A 17,768-nucleotide genomic window follows, 5' to 3' on the forward strand; every position below is an offset into this window, starting at 1 on the left:
TCAATCTGCCCATATGCCCGAGAATAAAACAAAAGTACTACAAGGCTGGATAGGGCACCAGCATAAAGAAATATATAAAAAGGGATAAATTCACCCTCCTGTCAGCACTCAAATAATCGCTATGTATATGTTATATCAGAAGCGATACGGCAAGTAGTAAATCACAAGCCAATTTGTCATGAGGCTAACGGGAGTGACCAAATGAATTACAAAAAAAAAAGAATTAGACTGGTTAATGCTTGAATAATATTGCCATACACTACAAGAGCGTCAAAAGCACAAGGCATTCAAGTATATTCCACTTCTCATAAGGTTGGAGAATGAGGAACATGAAATAGCAGCCAAAGAAAGAACACAAACTGCATATTTAGTGCTTGCATGTAAAGAGAAAAAACATGTTGGTTACAATTATTGGCAAAGACACTTTCAGGACAACATTAACAGCATCTGTCACTGTAAATACATATTTGACGGGGAGCTAAGAAGTGTACGTTGCCGCGCGTTATCAATATGAACGCCGGTTACCTCAGAATATAGCGTGATTTGCAGCCGGTAAAAAAATAGACGTGGTTTCCAACGTATCCAACAAGAGTGAATATCAGGCAAGCACAATAATCTGTCCCGTAGAATCTTCAAAACATAGCAGTGCCTAGAACTTCACATTCAGCCTAATTAGTGTAGAAAATACTTCAAAAAACACTGCTGAAATTCAATCATAAGTACCTCTCTGACTAAAATGAGCAGGTAATGAAGTGATTGAGGAAGCCAAGTTCAGCCCAAGCCTTGAAACACCACATAAAATATTGTGCGAGGTACTGTCATTTTAAAAGCAGGTTTGTTCCTGACAAAGTCGCTGCTCCGCAAGGTTAGATAAATGACCTGTGCAGAAATTCGAAGAACGCTGGTTACCTTATGGTTAGGCGCGCAACGCGGCCCCCATTTAAAATGGCGGCCGCGACATACGCCAGTGCTGGGAAAAGTCTCCGGTACCTGCGCAGCGTCTCCCTCAGGCGCCGGAGACGCAGAACACGATCCGAGAAACTCCCTGCATAATCACCAGCAGGAATCCGGCAAGCACGACTCTCGTTGGCCGCTAAAGGAGGCTGAAAACAGTTGAAAAGCTCCGTGGAAACACGGACCTCACTGAGGAGTCACCATCTTCTCGTGGCGTGAGACCACGCCCCTGTTTTCTAAGTTTCTCTTCTTTGTAACGAGAAACACTATCTCTGATGGCAACTTCAGCACGTGTGTGTGGATGCATTTGTGTGTGTCTGTTTGTGTGTGTGTTTGGCCATCTGCTTGCATTGGCATTTGCTACACTCTGCTTCTTGACCAGCCAGACCAAACATCTGGTGATGTTTCTGCTTAGTTGTCCCAAATACAAGCAAGAAATAAGAATGGGTGTTGACAAATGGCACAGCTGGATGTTGTTCTCAGAGCACTCTCGTCAACGACTCACCACATGGTTGCATTCTAGTCCTCTATTCTGGCATTTCAAGCTCAGAAGGGCTTATCATCCGAAGCCTCAGATGGACATAAAGCCCAGAGCAATTATATTGTAAGTATTGAAATCAATTAAGAAAGGAGGTCTCATATGCTACTCGTTTCCGAAGAGAATGCATACTATACCATTGAGGCACTTCCTAACAAAAGTAACAGATTGACAGTTGCGATAACTTCAGGGCGTAATTGTCCCGAGAGAACAGTGAGGGTTCCATGTGCTTTACTCTACACCAATCATAACATGGCCAGGAAGGGTTCACTGGTGTTGATTCAGCTACTTTAACCTCAGGAACATTGACGCAGAAACCTGTCGGCTCATCATCCAAGGACTTTTCCCGACTAAACTTAAATGTTATATTGGTCATATGCCAAGAATGTCTCTGTCCCACATCTTTGAGGTAGCCAAGTTTAACAAACTCACCCAGGTTCATACCTGGACTCCCTGGAAGGCTGGAAAGTTAATCTTTTCAGCAGTGGCCTTTACTGGGAAAGTTCCTTCCCAGGAGTAAGATGCAGACCTGTCAGACCATGATACGGTCCAATATTGGTCGCCTGTGACTTAAGTGCTAAAGGAAGGGTCAAACAGGCCTTCTATTCCATGTGGTATTTGCATAGTGAGCTGGAGCCTTGAAAGCCAGTTTTGAAAGTGCAAAGCCGCTCCTGGTTCCCCTGTCACTTTCTCCAGATCCCTGTGGTTAATTGCAGCAGATGCTGGGGTGTTTCAAGAGAGAGAGAAAAGTGGCGAGAAGTAGAGGATGAGAAAGATCATAGAGGGAGTAGAGAAAGGTGAAAAGGAGAGAGTTAGAATGGATGGATAGAAAAAGAGAGCTAGAGCGTGGAGAGAGAGGGTAGGGAGTGGAGCCAGTGTTGAGCATTTTTGCCGGAGCTGATTTTGTTTTCCCACTACAGCCCAGTTTGTACCTATATCCATTTCACTACAAGAAGTCCCGGCACTCATAAAACAAGTCAAGTAGACTGTTTTCTTCCAATGTCCATGTTGTTATGGTTTGTTTGAGAAAAAAGAATATGGGCAATGTAAATGGTCCCAGATTTAACACGTACTGCCACTGTCCATATATCACCATCAGTAACTACACAAAGGAGGGTTAACCTTTTCTGTTGTGATCCTTTTCTACTGAAAGATCAGTTGCAGTTCCTTACATATGTTGAGATATTTGTAGGATCCACACCCAGGTAAATTAATGGGATCCAAGCATATCTTAGATATTATAGAAGGATCTTCACCCACGGGTACTACCTGTGTCATGCTTCATCATTGGATCCTCACCCACTATATCTAGTGTGGATGGGTGGGCTCGACCCAGTTTGTAAGCGGAGCTCTTGATTAAGGATGAAGGATTTGTTTGTGTAAATTAAAATTGCCTTCTGGATCCTAACTCCGTTATACATTGAGATCATTTGGCAGGGTTAAAAAACAGAAAGATGTTCTTGGGTATTATAACCCGTAATGTCAGTGGGTCTTTGCAGGTTAACAGGCAGGATGGCCTCTTGATGCAAGTGTGCCTATAGAGGACATCAACCCTCCCTGGCCAGGGAGCTGGTATCCACTAAAATGAGGGTGTGATATATTTACCTGAAGGTAGGATTCACCTGCATTCTTGGTTTCACCAAGGTTTGCTTTAGGCAAATATGCCATTCTATTAGGGATCCTTGACCCTGAATAATGCCCAAAACCTGGGTAGGAAAACTACAGAGGCATACAAATGTTGGCTTAGGATATGTATTGAGCCATTGTCCTCACTGGCCATTTCTTTGATGATTTTAGATATACCCAAGGTCCCCAACATTAAAGGGATACACCCTGGTTCCAGATGGTATTTTTTAACTTATCTGGAACCCACCATCTGTCCAGTTGAACCTTTATCTAAGAACTCCCTCCTTTCCTTTAAGTCCATCAGGAAGGGGAGTCGGCCTTGGTGGCATTGTCCCACCAGGGCGGGGAATGGTTGCCTGTGATGAAGCATGACACAATATGTGTGAGGTGTTCTTCTTCGAAAGATTGGTCTTCCCATGTAATCTGAGGGAATTCCTGTGACGTCCAACTAGGGCTCTGACTTCAACTTCAAATTAGAATAAAAGTTCCTATCCTGCTTGAGCTACCGTACCTTGTTGTGTTTGAGTGTTTAATTCAGGGAGGTTGTGTGGTGGCTTTGCCTCCCCCTCTTTATCGGGGAGAACAGCGTTTACAACACAACTTTTACCACGCAGTACCTTTACCACGCAACTTTTACATCGCAAGTGTTACAACGACTTGCGCTGGGGGCGCTGTAGGATAGGGAATAGTTTAATTTACTATCCAACTCCTTCCCTACTATCCACGGGGACTGGAGTTGGAATAGTAAATTAAACTATTCACTATCCAGCGCCCCCCAACGCAAGTCGTTGTAAAACTTGCGTGGTAAAGGCATGCGTTGTAAAAGCATGCGTAGTAATGACATACATCCCTTTATCGGTGTGTAACGGTGTAAGACACAATCACCACAACCTTTTCCAATCACATTGTAGCACATTAATGAAAGGCAGAAATAAGGTAGAACTTTTGAGACATGAGAATAAGTGAACATCCAAAATGACTCTCATGTTTGGTACCTGATGGACTCCTTAGAAAGTCAGCATCTCTTGCTTTCACCCAATTCCTTAGATGATGGTATGAATATTAATTGTAACGACTCAAAAGGGGAGACGCGTCGCGGCTGTTGTTTGCCGATTTTGGGGCCATTGAACTGACCACAGGATCCAGGAGCCAGTGGGGGTATCACCTGACATCACGCCCCTCCCCCAGCGAACCGGAGCCCTTTAAATACCTCTCACGCCTCCCGCTTCGCGGGAGACGTGTCGAGGCTGTTGTTTGCCTATTTTGGGGCCATTGAACTGACCACAGGATCCAGGAGCCAGTGGGGGCATCACCTGACATCACGCCCCTCCCCCAGCGAACCGGAGCCCTTGAAATACATCTTGCGCCTCCCGCTTTGCGGGAGACGCGTCGCGGCTGTTGTTTGCCGATTTTGGGGCCATTGAACTGACCACAGGATCCAGGAGCCAGTGGGGGCATCACCTGACATCACGCCCCTCCTCCAGCAAACCGGAAGATATAGTCACTCGCCGTCCCCCGCAACGCGGGACTGGCACGGGCAGGTGCCGGGCTAAGCCCGGCCGTCTGTGGCCGTCCGGGGCAAGAGGAGGCTGGGCCGGGCCACCCCCCTTGGCTGCAGTGATGGGGAAACGCAAGAAAGACACCAATGGAGAATGGGAAGGTAAGAAGGCGAAAGTCCCAAGGAAGTCTGGCTCCATAATCTCATTTCTAACCTCAGCGGTGGGTGCTTTAAGCGTCGAAATTGCTAATGCTGAGAAAGAACTTGGCTTTGACACACCCTTTAATACTAGCGTGGACAAAATAAATATGCCGGCCTTGGGTTCTACATCCATTATCCCACTTGAGCCTGCTGTGATGATTATTAACCCGCCGCAGGTTCGCTCCACTGAGGCGCTGTTGACTCACGACATAGTCAGTGCTAAAGGTGGAGCAGACGCCGGTTCAAGTCTCAAAGGGTATGGATAGTAAACGTAGACGTCTGAGAGAGTCCTGCGACAAGTCCAAAGTATGTGCCGCCCCAGCCTCCGACCCAAGCCTTCCGGCTCAGCTGGCAGAACTTGTGGAGGGACGGTTTGAATCACGACTGGAGCCCGCACTCGCGAGTATTGTCAAAGACATTGTGGACACATTAAATTCTTGTGTTGCTAGCCTGTTAAAGAAATGCGAACATATCGATCACTTTATTAAGGAATATAGGGAGCGTCACTTCGTGACCAATGATTCTCGGGAGGTACATGACAGAAATAAGCTTAATGTTAGGCACCAGGCCCCGATTGCATCGATCCTCCCTGATGAATCCCACATTAAGGTACCTAGTAATAAGAGGCAGGGATCCTTGAGCTCGGAATTGCGCAGAGCACAGTCGCACAGCACAGAAGGGAGGCTAATGGGTTTAAATCCTTCGGCCTTGGTAACAAGAAGCTTGTTACTTTTAGTGGATTCACATTAGACCTCCACCATGTGCCGCACCCCTGGTGGCAGTACTAACTGGGGTGCCCCCTTTAAATATTGGTATTGCTGAGTCTGTACAAGATCTTATGGGCAAGGCCAAAACTTGGTGTACCGAACTTAGCAGTGGGGGCGTAGATATTTCTTCCCATATCAATATGGTAAGACGGGTGGGTTGGGTGGGGAAGCGCAATAAGTGTATAGCTGGGGCCTGTGTTGTGGTTAATTTTAATAGGCCAAATGTTGCAGATAGTTTATTTTGGGATACCTCGGATATTGGGGGTCATGGAATTAGGCCACTTTCCCTGGGCTACTTTTATCCTCCAGTAGCCACCTTACGTAGAGCATCTCATTTACAGGAATTTAAACCAACTGGACAACCCCACGCCCGAGCGGCATCACACAACAACAATCTAGAACGACAGACAACCCAGAGAGTGGAGGGCTGGGCTCAATTTTCTTCTAGTCTCCCCACTCTATGGTCTTCCGATCTAGTGTTGGCAATCATGTTTAGTCCCCTACCCAGCATGGATGATAATGATTGACTGTTGCATACAGATGAACACTTAACTGAACCTACTAGGGTGTTGGGGAAAGTTTCCACCTGCAAAATTCTTAGCTGGAACGTGGCGGGTCTCAGACAAAAATGCTCCAATGATAATTGGTTACACTTTGTGAAACAATATGATATTATTGCTTTACAAGAGACCTGGGACACAGTAAATAGCTTCTGACTGGAGGGGTACTCCGATTTCTTTGTGAAGGCAGTTCCGGGGTTAGGGGGTAGACCCAAAGGCGGGTTGCTCCTGCTAATATCGCTGGAATTAAGTGGTTCCTTTAAAAAACTTGAGGTGAGTTCAAATAACATACTAATTCTGGAGTGGGCTGGTCCCAATTTCCCCACCACACTATTGATCAATTTTTATAACGCCTATGAGAAGGATCTGCGGAACCAACATTTAAGTTCTCTAGCGGGATTTTTAGATAATTACAAATCAACACACAACACTTTGTTCGAAATCATATTAATGGGAGATTTTAATATCCATCAGTGTAGCTGGAATTGCCTTGCGGACCACGATCTAGGTCCCCCGGGCTCTATTACTGCGCACCTTGAACACAGTCCACAGGGCGAGGCATTGGAGGACCTTTTAGCTAATTTGAACCTCTTTGAGGTTGATGATCATTGGGGGGAGGAAAGGGTCCCAACATTTAAAGGCAGAGACTCAGATACTGTAATTTATTTTATCTTTGTCTCAGCCTGGGTTTTAACGAAGGCTTCCCTCTATGAAGTAGTAGTCTCGGTCCATAGTGATCATAATCCATTAGCTTTGGCCTTGGACTTGGAGGTTGTTACCACCAGTAGGGTGGTTAGCTCCACGGTTAACAATACCCTAATCCCCAAAGACCAAGGCAGGAGGCTTAAGTGGACTAGGGTGGTCCCAGCTACATTTATGGAGGGCCTCTTGGCCAAGGCAGATGCGGATCTTGCTGTCTGCCTAGATAGTTCTGCCTCCAGCAGCGAAATAATTAGGGCCTACGTTGCCGTTTGTACTCAAATTAACCAGGATTTGAAGGCAAAAAACAAACGGAACATTGTTAATTCACCTAGGTCGTTTGATGGTAACTGTTCAAAGGCCCATGAGGCCTTATTACAAGCCCTAAAACAGAAACCTAGAAATCGAGAACTAGTTGTTGGCTTGAGGAAGAACTATAAGTTAGCCATTGCCAATCGGAAAAAGGCCATCAAAACCGAGGCTTGGGACAACCTCTTGTCAGCCGATGTTTTAAGGGATAGCAGCAAATTCTGGGCTACCATCAATCACCCCTTTTTCTCTGGCCAAGATAATTCAGTTTTAGACTGTGTTATCCCTGATGTTGAATGGCTCACACATTCCAGCAAGATCTATGATAGTGAGGGGGGTGCATTGACTGAGCAGGGTGGGGCTCTAATACATTCAGCCCCACCATTACAATTTGTTCCGGATGAGGTTCAAAGGGCGATAGAGGAGATGTCCAAAAACAAGGCCCCAGGCCCAGATGGTGTCCCCGCGGACCTGTATGGGACCCTACCAAAATTTTGGGCTAAGATCCTAACAAATGTTTTCAACGCCTCAAGCATCAGTGGGTTTCCGTTATCTTGGGCGACCTCTATTATAATCCCCATTTTTAAAAAGGGCCTGAGGAGTGACCCCTCCTGCTACAGACCTATTTCCCTGATTGACTCTGCCGTTAAAATCTTGGGCAGAGTCATCCTGCACAAACTCAGTGAATGTCTGGAGGAGAGAGGGGTCCTCTCTAATCTTCAATATGGGTTCCGTGCAAAAAGAGGCACCTTAGATCAATGTTTAAACCTGCACTTGCTAATAAGCAAATATACCCAGGCAAAGGATGGAATGCTCTATATGGGCTTCATGGACTTATCATAGGCCTTCGACCTGGTCAATAGGGCAAAACTTTGGACTATCTTACTGAATTTAGGGGTAGACCCATCCTTAGTTAATTTTTTAGCGCCCTTCATCAGGTCTTTTAGCTTCGATTAGGGTTAATAAGGAGGGGGGTTGTACCAGTTATTTTAACTCCAAGCGGGGTGTTAGGCAGGGCTGTATCCTGGCACCCCTTTTGTTCACGCTATATATCAATGCACTGGATAAATCCTTGAAGGGGGCTTCTTTAGATGTCCCGCGAGCAGGCGACTCTGAAGTAACAGTCCTCCTTTACGCGGACGACGCCGTGATGTTGGCCCGTACCGGACGGGGGCTGCAGAGTCTGTTGGACGCTTTTGGGGACTTCATGGGATCGCTAGAAATAAAGGTTAATAATAAAAAGTCGCACGTTATGGTTGTGGGTAAACGTCCCAGGGCCCAAAAAATAAAACGTTTTACCTGTAGTGGGGCGGAGGTTTCTAGGGTTCAGGTTTTCACATACCTAGGTGTCATTTTTTATGAGAAAGGCACCTGGGGTCCCAAACTGAAAGCTAAATGTATTTCCGTAGCTAGATCAACCTCTGCATTATTGGGCTTTGCGAAGCGGCTGGGGTTCCGACCCATAGAAGCCCTCTTAACAGTATATAAATCAAAATGTCTGTCCATAGCCTCCTATGGTGCTTCTCTGTGGGGTTTCTTACCCCAGGATGAACTAACAGATCATTGAAAATACATTTTTAAGATCTTTATTAGCGGTCCCACAATCTACCCCCACATTCTCATTGCATTCTGAGCTAGGCTTGGGGTATATCACTGATCAACTGCGTTTGCCCCCATTAACCTGTTGGGCAAAAACCTGGTTGAACAATGAGATCACATTAAACCACACTATTTTAGGAGACTGCATGGCACTAGAGAAGGTTAAGAAGATTTCTTGGTTAGTCTACATTAAAGAGATGTTTTTAAGACTTGGGCGCCCAGAATTGTACTCTTCTCCAGAGTTGATAAGAAAGGACGATGTGAGCTGGATTAAGAACAACTTTTTGGGCGCTCTAGCATTGGAACGGGAGGAAGTGAAGTTGAGGAAACCCTGTGTTAGAGCCAACTATGTTCTTTCCACCTCACTACTCATCGAGCCATACCTAAAGATTGTCACAATCCCTTTTCATCGTCATCTTTTAATTAGATTCAGGTTTAACATAATTTATCTCACTCTGGGTCATTTCGCAGTATGGGGCAAACCTGAATCCTCTATTCCTTGTATTTGTGACAACTTTTCTAATCAGGATACATTGCATTTTATTATGTTCTGTGAACATTATGCTGATATCAGGAAACAGTTTTTAGTTCCAATACTGAGAGAAGCAGGTTTTGTTCAAGTTAGGCCTGCCCTTACTTATTTACAACTGTTAAGCAGTACTCGGGTAATTTTTGGGGTGGCTAGCTTTCTGGTGGCCGCTGTTCGCAACAAAGCCAAAAGAATAGTGGCCAGTGATCCCCCCATGTGATCTTTCTTTTTCTGCTGAAGTGTGTATTTAACCCTTATTATGGTATTTTTATTAGTTTTATCTATTTTTATGATGAATTTGGAATTTTACTTGTTTTTAATTGAAGAGATGAATTACTGTAACTGTCATTGCTTTTATGATTTTTAATTAATCGAATAAAGTGTTTCTTGACTGACTGACTGACTCAAAAGTGTCCAAGATGGACAACAGGCGAAAATATGAAGTACAGAATGAAAAAATAAAAAAAACAATTGTGTTACTTACATAATTATTCTAACTTCTTGACTTTTAGGTAGGCCCAAAAACTACTCCGAGCAGCACCCAGTGCCTCTGCACCCACCTCACCTTCTTTGGAAGTTCCTTCATTGTGATGCCCAACGCTATTGACGTCACCAAAACATTAGAACTCTTTGCCACCTTTGTGGATAACCCAGTGGTAGTTACCACTGTTGGCTGCATCGTCGTCATTTATGTTTTGGTTGTTATTTGGGCAAGAAGAAAAGACATTCAAGACAACGCCAAGGTATGTTTTCTGCTGGAACTGTTTACTGTCTGTAAGAACTGTCTGCAGTCTGCCTGTTCTGATTGCTCACCTTCCTGTCCTTTCTTCTCTCAGAAGTCTGCTTGTGAGAACAAGCGAGGTTAACTATTTAAATTCAGGGAATACACCTTTTTACTCGACGTGGGTGAATCATAAAGTATAACTAGCCGTGTACTTTCAAAGACGGCTCTTCATCAACCTATCCGGTTTGTCAGCATTTGTTTCTGTTCTCTGCTATTTATAAAAACACCCTAAGGAGAAATGGTTGAGGTACACTGCAAACATGTTTGGATAGCATATTTTCTGTATGTAAATCAGAAACCTAACAAAACGAAAACCTGTTTTCAATGGAGAATTTAGCAACACACCTGTATGCCTTTAGTAGCACACTTTCTTGCATTTGTTTTGGTGACTCTCTTCATTAGTTTCGGTTGTCCGGCTGCACCTCGGCTGGAATTGTTTCCGAAAACTTCTTAGACCTATTTAAGCAAGGGCTAGCAAGTAAAAGCCTGTTAGAGAGTATATTGTCAAGAGCCCTCTGCCATCGGTGTATGCAGCAAACCGATTTATTGGGGTAACTCGCTGGAGAATAGCTGGAGAGGGGAGTGCAGCTAATTTGCATAGTTGCACCAAACTCGGGAGAGTGAAGGCAGGCAATGTATGTCTGACCTCTTTCATCGCTGACATAGCTCTGTGTGTTTTTCCAAACCATCCTCCAGTTTGCACGACCCTAGGAGACGCGCATCAGATATGTGGGCATGTGTGTGTAGGCAGGGTTTGCGCATGTGAGAGAGAAGCCATACAAATCCTATATTTTCACTATGAACTTACCAATCTCAAGAATGTCCAATGGCAGGAAAGACAGTCTTAACCCATGGCAAACCAAGTCATAAACTACGCCCTTTTAACTGACTTAAGAGTTTCCCAAGTCTGAATTTCTCCTTTGTCTACAGGTGTATAGTTAAGATATAGCTTTAATAGTACATCAATAGATACATACTGGCCTGGACTACCGCCTTGCTACCCATGGCTGGTCCTTGGAGATCCTCCAATGACCAGCGGTTTAAAACTGCAGCATATTCCTCGTAAACCATGCCTCTGTCAAAAAACATCAGTGCAGATAAAAAAAATACAGTTAGCATATTCAAAAGGATTTAGTAACAGCTGAGCACAAGCGAACTAAAATCAAATGGCTGAAACGTGTCTGCATGATAATTTGTTAAATTATCGAAGGAAATTCTACATAGCCCTTTATTAGGGATGCTATCAACATGTAAGTGTAAAACTAGCAGATGGCATCTTGAGTACACAATTCATGTCTATTTAAGAGGGCTAGCACTTGGATTTTCTTACAGTAGTGTCTGATCAGATGGTCCAGACGCCTCATCAGGATTCGCGCAACAATGTTTTTGAGTATAATGTTTCTTCGCATAAAATATCTGTGTAATAATTGGGGTCTTCCTTTGTGGGATGACACTAGAATATGCCCCACAATGAGTTGTAAATCATTTCACCTCTTAAAGTATTGTGGAATTAATAACACCAGATTACTACTGCAGAGCGTTATGTGGCTTGGTAGAAACCAGTAGTTAGATATGTCTTGAAATATCTCATTCATACATCTATTTTCACGGCTATGGGCTGGCGCAGGAGGAACGCCAAAACAAGGGCAAAGTAGTAATTCAATAATTAGTTTTAAAACATCAAATTAGGCCCTAGTGACTAATTTTAGAAAAACTTCCTTTTTATACTTCACAGGGACATGCCCAGCACTGGTTTTTACAATAACCCAGACAAACAGGCAGCCATTTCTCACTGGTCGCCAGAATACTGCACCAGCACTAATGATGCTGCTCCAAACACGTACAAGATCAGATTTGCCACAGCAAACATTACAACAACAAATGTAACTTATGCAGTTGAAATCTTTCAGTATTGGGGTACCTGTACACCTCTTTTGATGGGATGGTTTTGTTGACGTGCACCCTAGATTGTCCAAACATGGAGACCTGACCAGTCGAGTTGACCACTTTCTATCTTAGGGCCATACATATATTCACAGTCGCAAATAATGATCATTTTTCAGATTATTAGTACACAAGCTCATGGCAGTTAAAATGCTAATAACAAAACGGCTTCTGCATTCTATTGCAGTAGTCAGCTGAGGGCTGGTTTTGTCCCAAATCAACTACCTCTACCCTCATACATCATGTCACAGTTACAACCATATAACCTGTCCTTCGGCTCATACCATCATACTTCCCAAGCAGGCTAGTGAAGTGGCACATCAAGGCAGTGAGTTTCAAAGGCTGCACTGCCTCTGATTGGCATCAGGGCTGAATTACCGCAATGCTAAATTTTCATTGTATTATTTTGCAATGATTTTATAATGCTTCAAAAATCTATAACTCAGGTTATATGTATGCTATTTTATTTGCTTTGGTGTCTAAATTGAGATAAAAATACACTCTATTTTTATAAATTGGTGTCTTTTTTCTCTCAAATCGTGTCAATGACTATTTGTCCATGTTGGTACTCTGGAATGCTTTTTTTTAAAAACTTTATTTTTCAATTTTGCAAAATACAAAATAAAACACTCCCCCCCCCCCCACCCCCGGCATCATTAAAAACATTTGTATACAGGTCGACGGACTCATTATGGCACATGGTACTCTGAAATGCTTAACACGTGTTCCTCTAGTAAAGCCTGACTGCTCTTTGCCATACTACCAGGGCTGAGCTAAGGATTTATTAGTGAAAGTCCAAGGACCATTTTTAGGGTATCGTGATAGTATTACATGGTGAACCCTAATCCCTACCCCACATAATACTCTACTTTCCTACTATGATGCTTGCTAAACCCGTGCAGGCCTGGGTGAATGTTGTCTAACACAATACAGTCACTTTGCAGCTATTATAATTGAAGTGACTCCAGAGATGTCGCCTCAGTTTGCCATCCTACATCACGTTCTTTTTACTCTCGACAGTCTAGCCCTCCTCCTCAGATAAGTTGAATGTGGCAGCTGATCTTTTTTTACTTATTTCCCACCTTTTCAAAACGATCATGTCTGTCTACAAGCTGACAGGGAGAAGGGCATAGGTGTTTGTGGTTGGCACAGTGAGCTAGAAGAAGCCTGCTGCAGTTCTGACCAGTAGAGAGTAAGTCTGCATCTGTCAAGAGGGCCAAACACTCAAATGTGAAAGGACAGCCATGTCTCAGTCTGATCCAGAATCTAACTGTCAGGAGCCAGAATGTGATATTTTAGCTAAGCTGTCCAACATGTTTCTCAGAGAGATCAGAGAAGGTTCACCTGAGCTGCTGCAGTATGTGATGCTGAATGGGCTCTGAGGTAAGGTCCTATTTGGTGGAAGGCACGGACAGTAACACTAACAAAACACAACTCGCTGTAAGCAGCGGCGCACAAGGCCCACTAAGGAGGCATGGTCATACAATGCAGCCCCTGCATGAGGAAACTGAAAATGCACCTTGCAGGGGGCATGGAGAGGTTAACACCGTGAGCATGAATGTGATTTCATGCTGTCAGCTGAACTTACCTTAAATGTGTGACTCAATTCAGACCTTGCAGTGATGCGCAAAATATTCTCATATGCGTTCGTTTAACCCAAGATGCGTGACATTTGGCAGAGCTGTCTGCAAGCTGTCTGTTCACACTGGGGGTCTTTCAAATTTAGACAGGATTAGACTGGATGGGTGTGAATGGTGGTTGGAATTCTCGCTGTCACTACAAGTATATTGTAATGTGAATGCCACTTGGTTTTACATAGCATTTACAAAAAATGTTTACCCTTAATAATTAACACGCATGTAGTTATTGTTCATGCCATCATCCCAGGTATGACTGACGATTGTCACCTAAAATATTCCTCCCATCATCTTTTGAGCCTATTTTCCAATTTCGAGAGCAGTCATGTTTTATTCTAAAATACCTGCAAATAGAGAACACCTTAATGATTTTTGCAATGATTTCGGACCAAGCATAAAAATGTGGCTTGCTATCAGGGCCGATAATCAATTTTAAGAAAATGCTCTTTTCTTTGCTCGTAGGTTACACAGGAAGTTTTATGAATATCCATTTCAAAGTTCCTGAAAGTCCCTTACATATTTTGTGCATTTTGTTTAGCTGGGGCACATTGGTTACATAAATGTATCAAAATGTAGAATCTCCGTTGTTGATCATAAATTGCCTGAGATTCCCAGTGCCTCTTGTGGACAGGCTGCAATATCCAAAATGATTTTCTTATTTAGACAACTCAATATTTTCCAGGCGATGCAGATAATAATTCCTATGGTTTTATGTGCAAAATTGAACAAACTATTGTATAACTTGTTTTGAGGTAAGGTGTCAGGGACACTTACAATTCCTCGGATATAGCTACCGTATAGGAAAAACAGCATTGCTAATTTGATATCTGGGTTAATGTTGCCTTGCTACAAATCAGATATCCATATAGTAGTCAGGGTGGATTACACCAAGCAACGAAAATATAACTGGTCTGAGAATGGGTGATGTGATGTATGATGAATAAGGGCAAAAGCAGTACATTAACAACAATGGTACACATCCTCCTAATAGCCTAAAATAGATAATTAAATGAGATAAGGTTAATATTTTTTCAGAGTTTCCAATTATGGGTAATGGAATAAATTGGATGTATGACATTACAACGCATGCATTTACATCGCATGCCTTTACAACGCAAGTATTACAACGCATTCCATTACAACGCATAGTGCTTTTGGGCGCTGGATAGTGAATAGTTTAATTTACTATTCCAACTCCAGTCCCCGTGGACACTAGGGAAGGTTATTGGATAGTAAATTAACCTATTCCCTATCCTAGAGCGCCCCCCAGAGCAATGCGTTGTAATAGTTTGCGCTGTAATGACCGCGTTGTAATGGTAGTGCGTTGTAAAAGTTTTGTTGTAAAGGTTGTTCACCGTAGAAAACAGCTTCTTCCTGTTGCGATTTGTGTTATAAGGTGGTAATCGAAAAATTGGGCTCTCATTTATTGTGTTACTGGAAGTTGGGGATTAGGGAAACCGGATGAACACTGAGAAGGGCTCCTGATGCTTCCCGATTTGCATCCTGAAAATAAAGCTGTAAAGTATTTAAGTAACAGGGGTAGGTGAATTTAAAATTTTCCAATGACAGGATCTTTAATTGATAGGATAAGATGCAAGTGTCAAGGTGTGCTTTAGAGTACAGATGTCAGAGGCAGAATGGGCTTAGGCATGCAGGCATTCAAGACACGTCTCTAGAAATAGTAGATTAAAGCAGGTTGATTGGCAGTGCTTAATGGGACGGGTTTAAAATGCTTAGAGTCTCGTTCAATTAAACCCGTGGTCTGTGGCCAATACCAAACAAAAGTATTGGCTTACGCAGACGATATAGCTATTGTCACTCCTGATCCTTCTGAGGCTATTATCACCATTGAAAACCTTACCACCGAATATGGTAAATTCTCGGGGTATTCCCTTAATAAGGGTTAAACTTTAATTATTTGCACCAACAACATAGTCTGCAATGACCCCAGGGTGACCAATAATGCCACATATCTGGGAGTTATGATCAGTCCAGACGTTAAAACTATTGTTAAAACTAATTTCGACCCTCTCCTAGATAGAATTAAAAAGGATCTTGATCGCGTGAACAGCCTATATCTTACTATTATAGGGAGAGCTAACTTCTTATAAAAAAAAAATGAATGTCTTACCAAGATTTCTCTATTTCTTTAGGGCTATCCCCTTAGCCATTGATGATAAGATTTTGAAAACAATAAACTCACTTATGTCAAAGTTCATCTGGCAAAATGGCAAGATCAGGAGGTCTCATAAATTAATGTCCTTACCATTAGATAGAGGAGGTTTAGCTATCCCTAACACAATTCTGTATCATTGGTCTGCCTTTATGCAGATCTTTACCCCTCTGATTAAAACTAAAAGCGATTGTGGCCACAGCGTCACTGACTCCATTCCCTCTATTTATGAGCTACTTTTGGGGAGGAATGCTGACGGCTTGTTTCTTCGCTACACAGATACCTCCTATTATAGACAATTTAGACAACTTACAACTATCACTAATGCTTTTAAAGTTTTGAAGAGAATCCTCAAACATATGCAAATTAGTAAGCTCACCAGATATACACCTTTGTGGCATTCCTCTATCACCTCTAACATTGGGTTAGATGCTACAGCTAGAAAATGGAAACTCATGGGTATCTTAACGGTTCACGATTTCTTGATTAATGGGACTGAAACTTCCTTTTCTGACTTAAAAGCGAAATATAACCTGCCCAACGGTGATTTTCTTAAGTATGCTCAATTATTTACTAAACTTAAATCCAATGCTGCAACCTTAGATCTCTCCAATATTCAATTATTTGATCTGCTGAATAGACCTAATACAAGAATCGGCACCCTCTATGATACCCTTATGCGCGAAATTCGTGATGATCTAGAGAAAACAGAATTAAACTGGGTGGTGAAACTTGAAAACCCTGATGTTGATTTGTATAAATGTATAGAACTATCTAATCGCCTGCTCATGTCCAGCAATCTTAAAGCCCAGCTATATAAAACTGTGTTTAGTTTGTATTATACCCCACTTAAATTATTTACCTGGGGGAAAAGAGAAAATGACCTTTGTCCTAGATGTGCAATAGGTCCGGCGGATAATATTCACATGTTTAATAGCTGTGGTAAGCTTGATTTAGTAAAAAGTATGATTGCAGATTATTGGTCTGTCATATTCGGGCACAGACTACCCGAATCTGACTGCTTATATTTAATGGGTTTTGATGGGTCCTTAACATTTACCAGAAACGAAAAAAGACTTGTTTTTATTGGTACGGCTATACTTAGAATAATTATCTCAGCTTGTTGGAAAGATTCTGCCCCCCCTACTTTCCAAATGTGGCTAGCTCGCTTCCTAGCGGTTTGTAACTACGAGACATCGATTTATGCTACCAGAGGATTGAAAGCTAGGAAATTAGGCGAGGCTATTTGGGATCCTATATTGCTATGGCGGGAAGGCATAAATCCTACCATGAGAGTTAGTTAAAAATGTTTCTTTCTCTTTTGCTGCAAACCTTTTATTCATGCCGCATTGTACTGATACCATTTCTTCCTACCTTTGTACCTTTTTATGTATGTGGAAATACACCTATAGATTTGTTTTTCTTTTATTTCTTTTCTTTATTCTTGCTACTATTCTTCTTCTGGTTCCTACTCTCTCTTTTTATTATGAAATGATGTGCATCCAATGTACTGTCTTGGTTCAAATAAAAAAAAAAAAAAAAGGCAGTGCTTAATGGGACCTTACATCTCCATTATGCTACATAAAATGAACCTGCAGAGGCCATCTTTGTGTCTCATATGTGAGAAGCGGCCAACACGTTTCTTGCACATAACTGTTGCATTCAGGAAAAAGTCCTTAAAATGATAAAAAGGCATGGAACAAATAGCACTCTTATTAAAGACTAAGGGGGTCATTACGATGACGGAAGGACCGCCACCGCCAGCCGTGCGGTGGCGATCCCTCCGCCATCGAACGACGATTCACCGCCTGCCAGATTAAAATGGGGAGCGGATCCAGACCGTGGTGGGCGCAAAGATCGCCCGCCACGGATCCGCCAAGACAATCATGATGATTGCCTGATGGAGTGGTCTGCATACGTAAAATGGTGGCAGTGTCTAGCAGGCACCGT

At 42.9% G+C, this 17,768-nt stretch overlaps 1 protein-coding gene across 1 annotated transcript in view; it reads left to right on the top strand.

Annotated features, from left to right (window-relative positions):
* Positions 1 to 17,768, top strand: part of LOC144798021 (polycystin-1-like protein 2) — an 849,694-nt gene that overhangs the window by 496,185 nt on the left and 335,741 nt on the right. The window contains exon 24 of the mRNA XM_078668807.1: positions 9,793 to 10,023. Within this exon, the coding sequence (XP_078524933.1) occupies positions 9,793 to 10,023 (231 nt within the window). The remainder of the gene's footprint in view (positions 1 to 9,792; positions 10,024 to 17,768) is intronic.

Source organism: Lissotriton helveticus, chromosome 12 (assembly GCF_964261635.1).
Source record: "Lissotriton helveticus chromosome 12, aLisHel1.1, whole genome shotgun sequence".
Classification (NCBI taxonomy): Eukaryota; Metazoa; Chordata; class Amphibia; order Caudata; family Salamandridae; genus Lissotriton; species Lissotriton helveticus.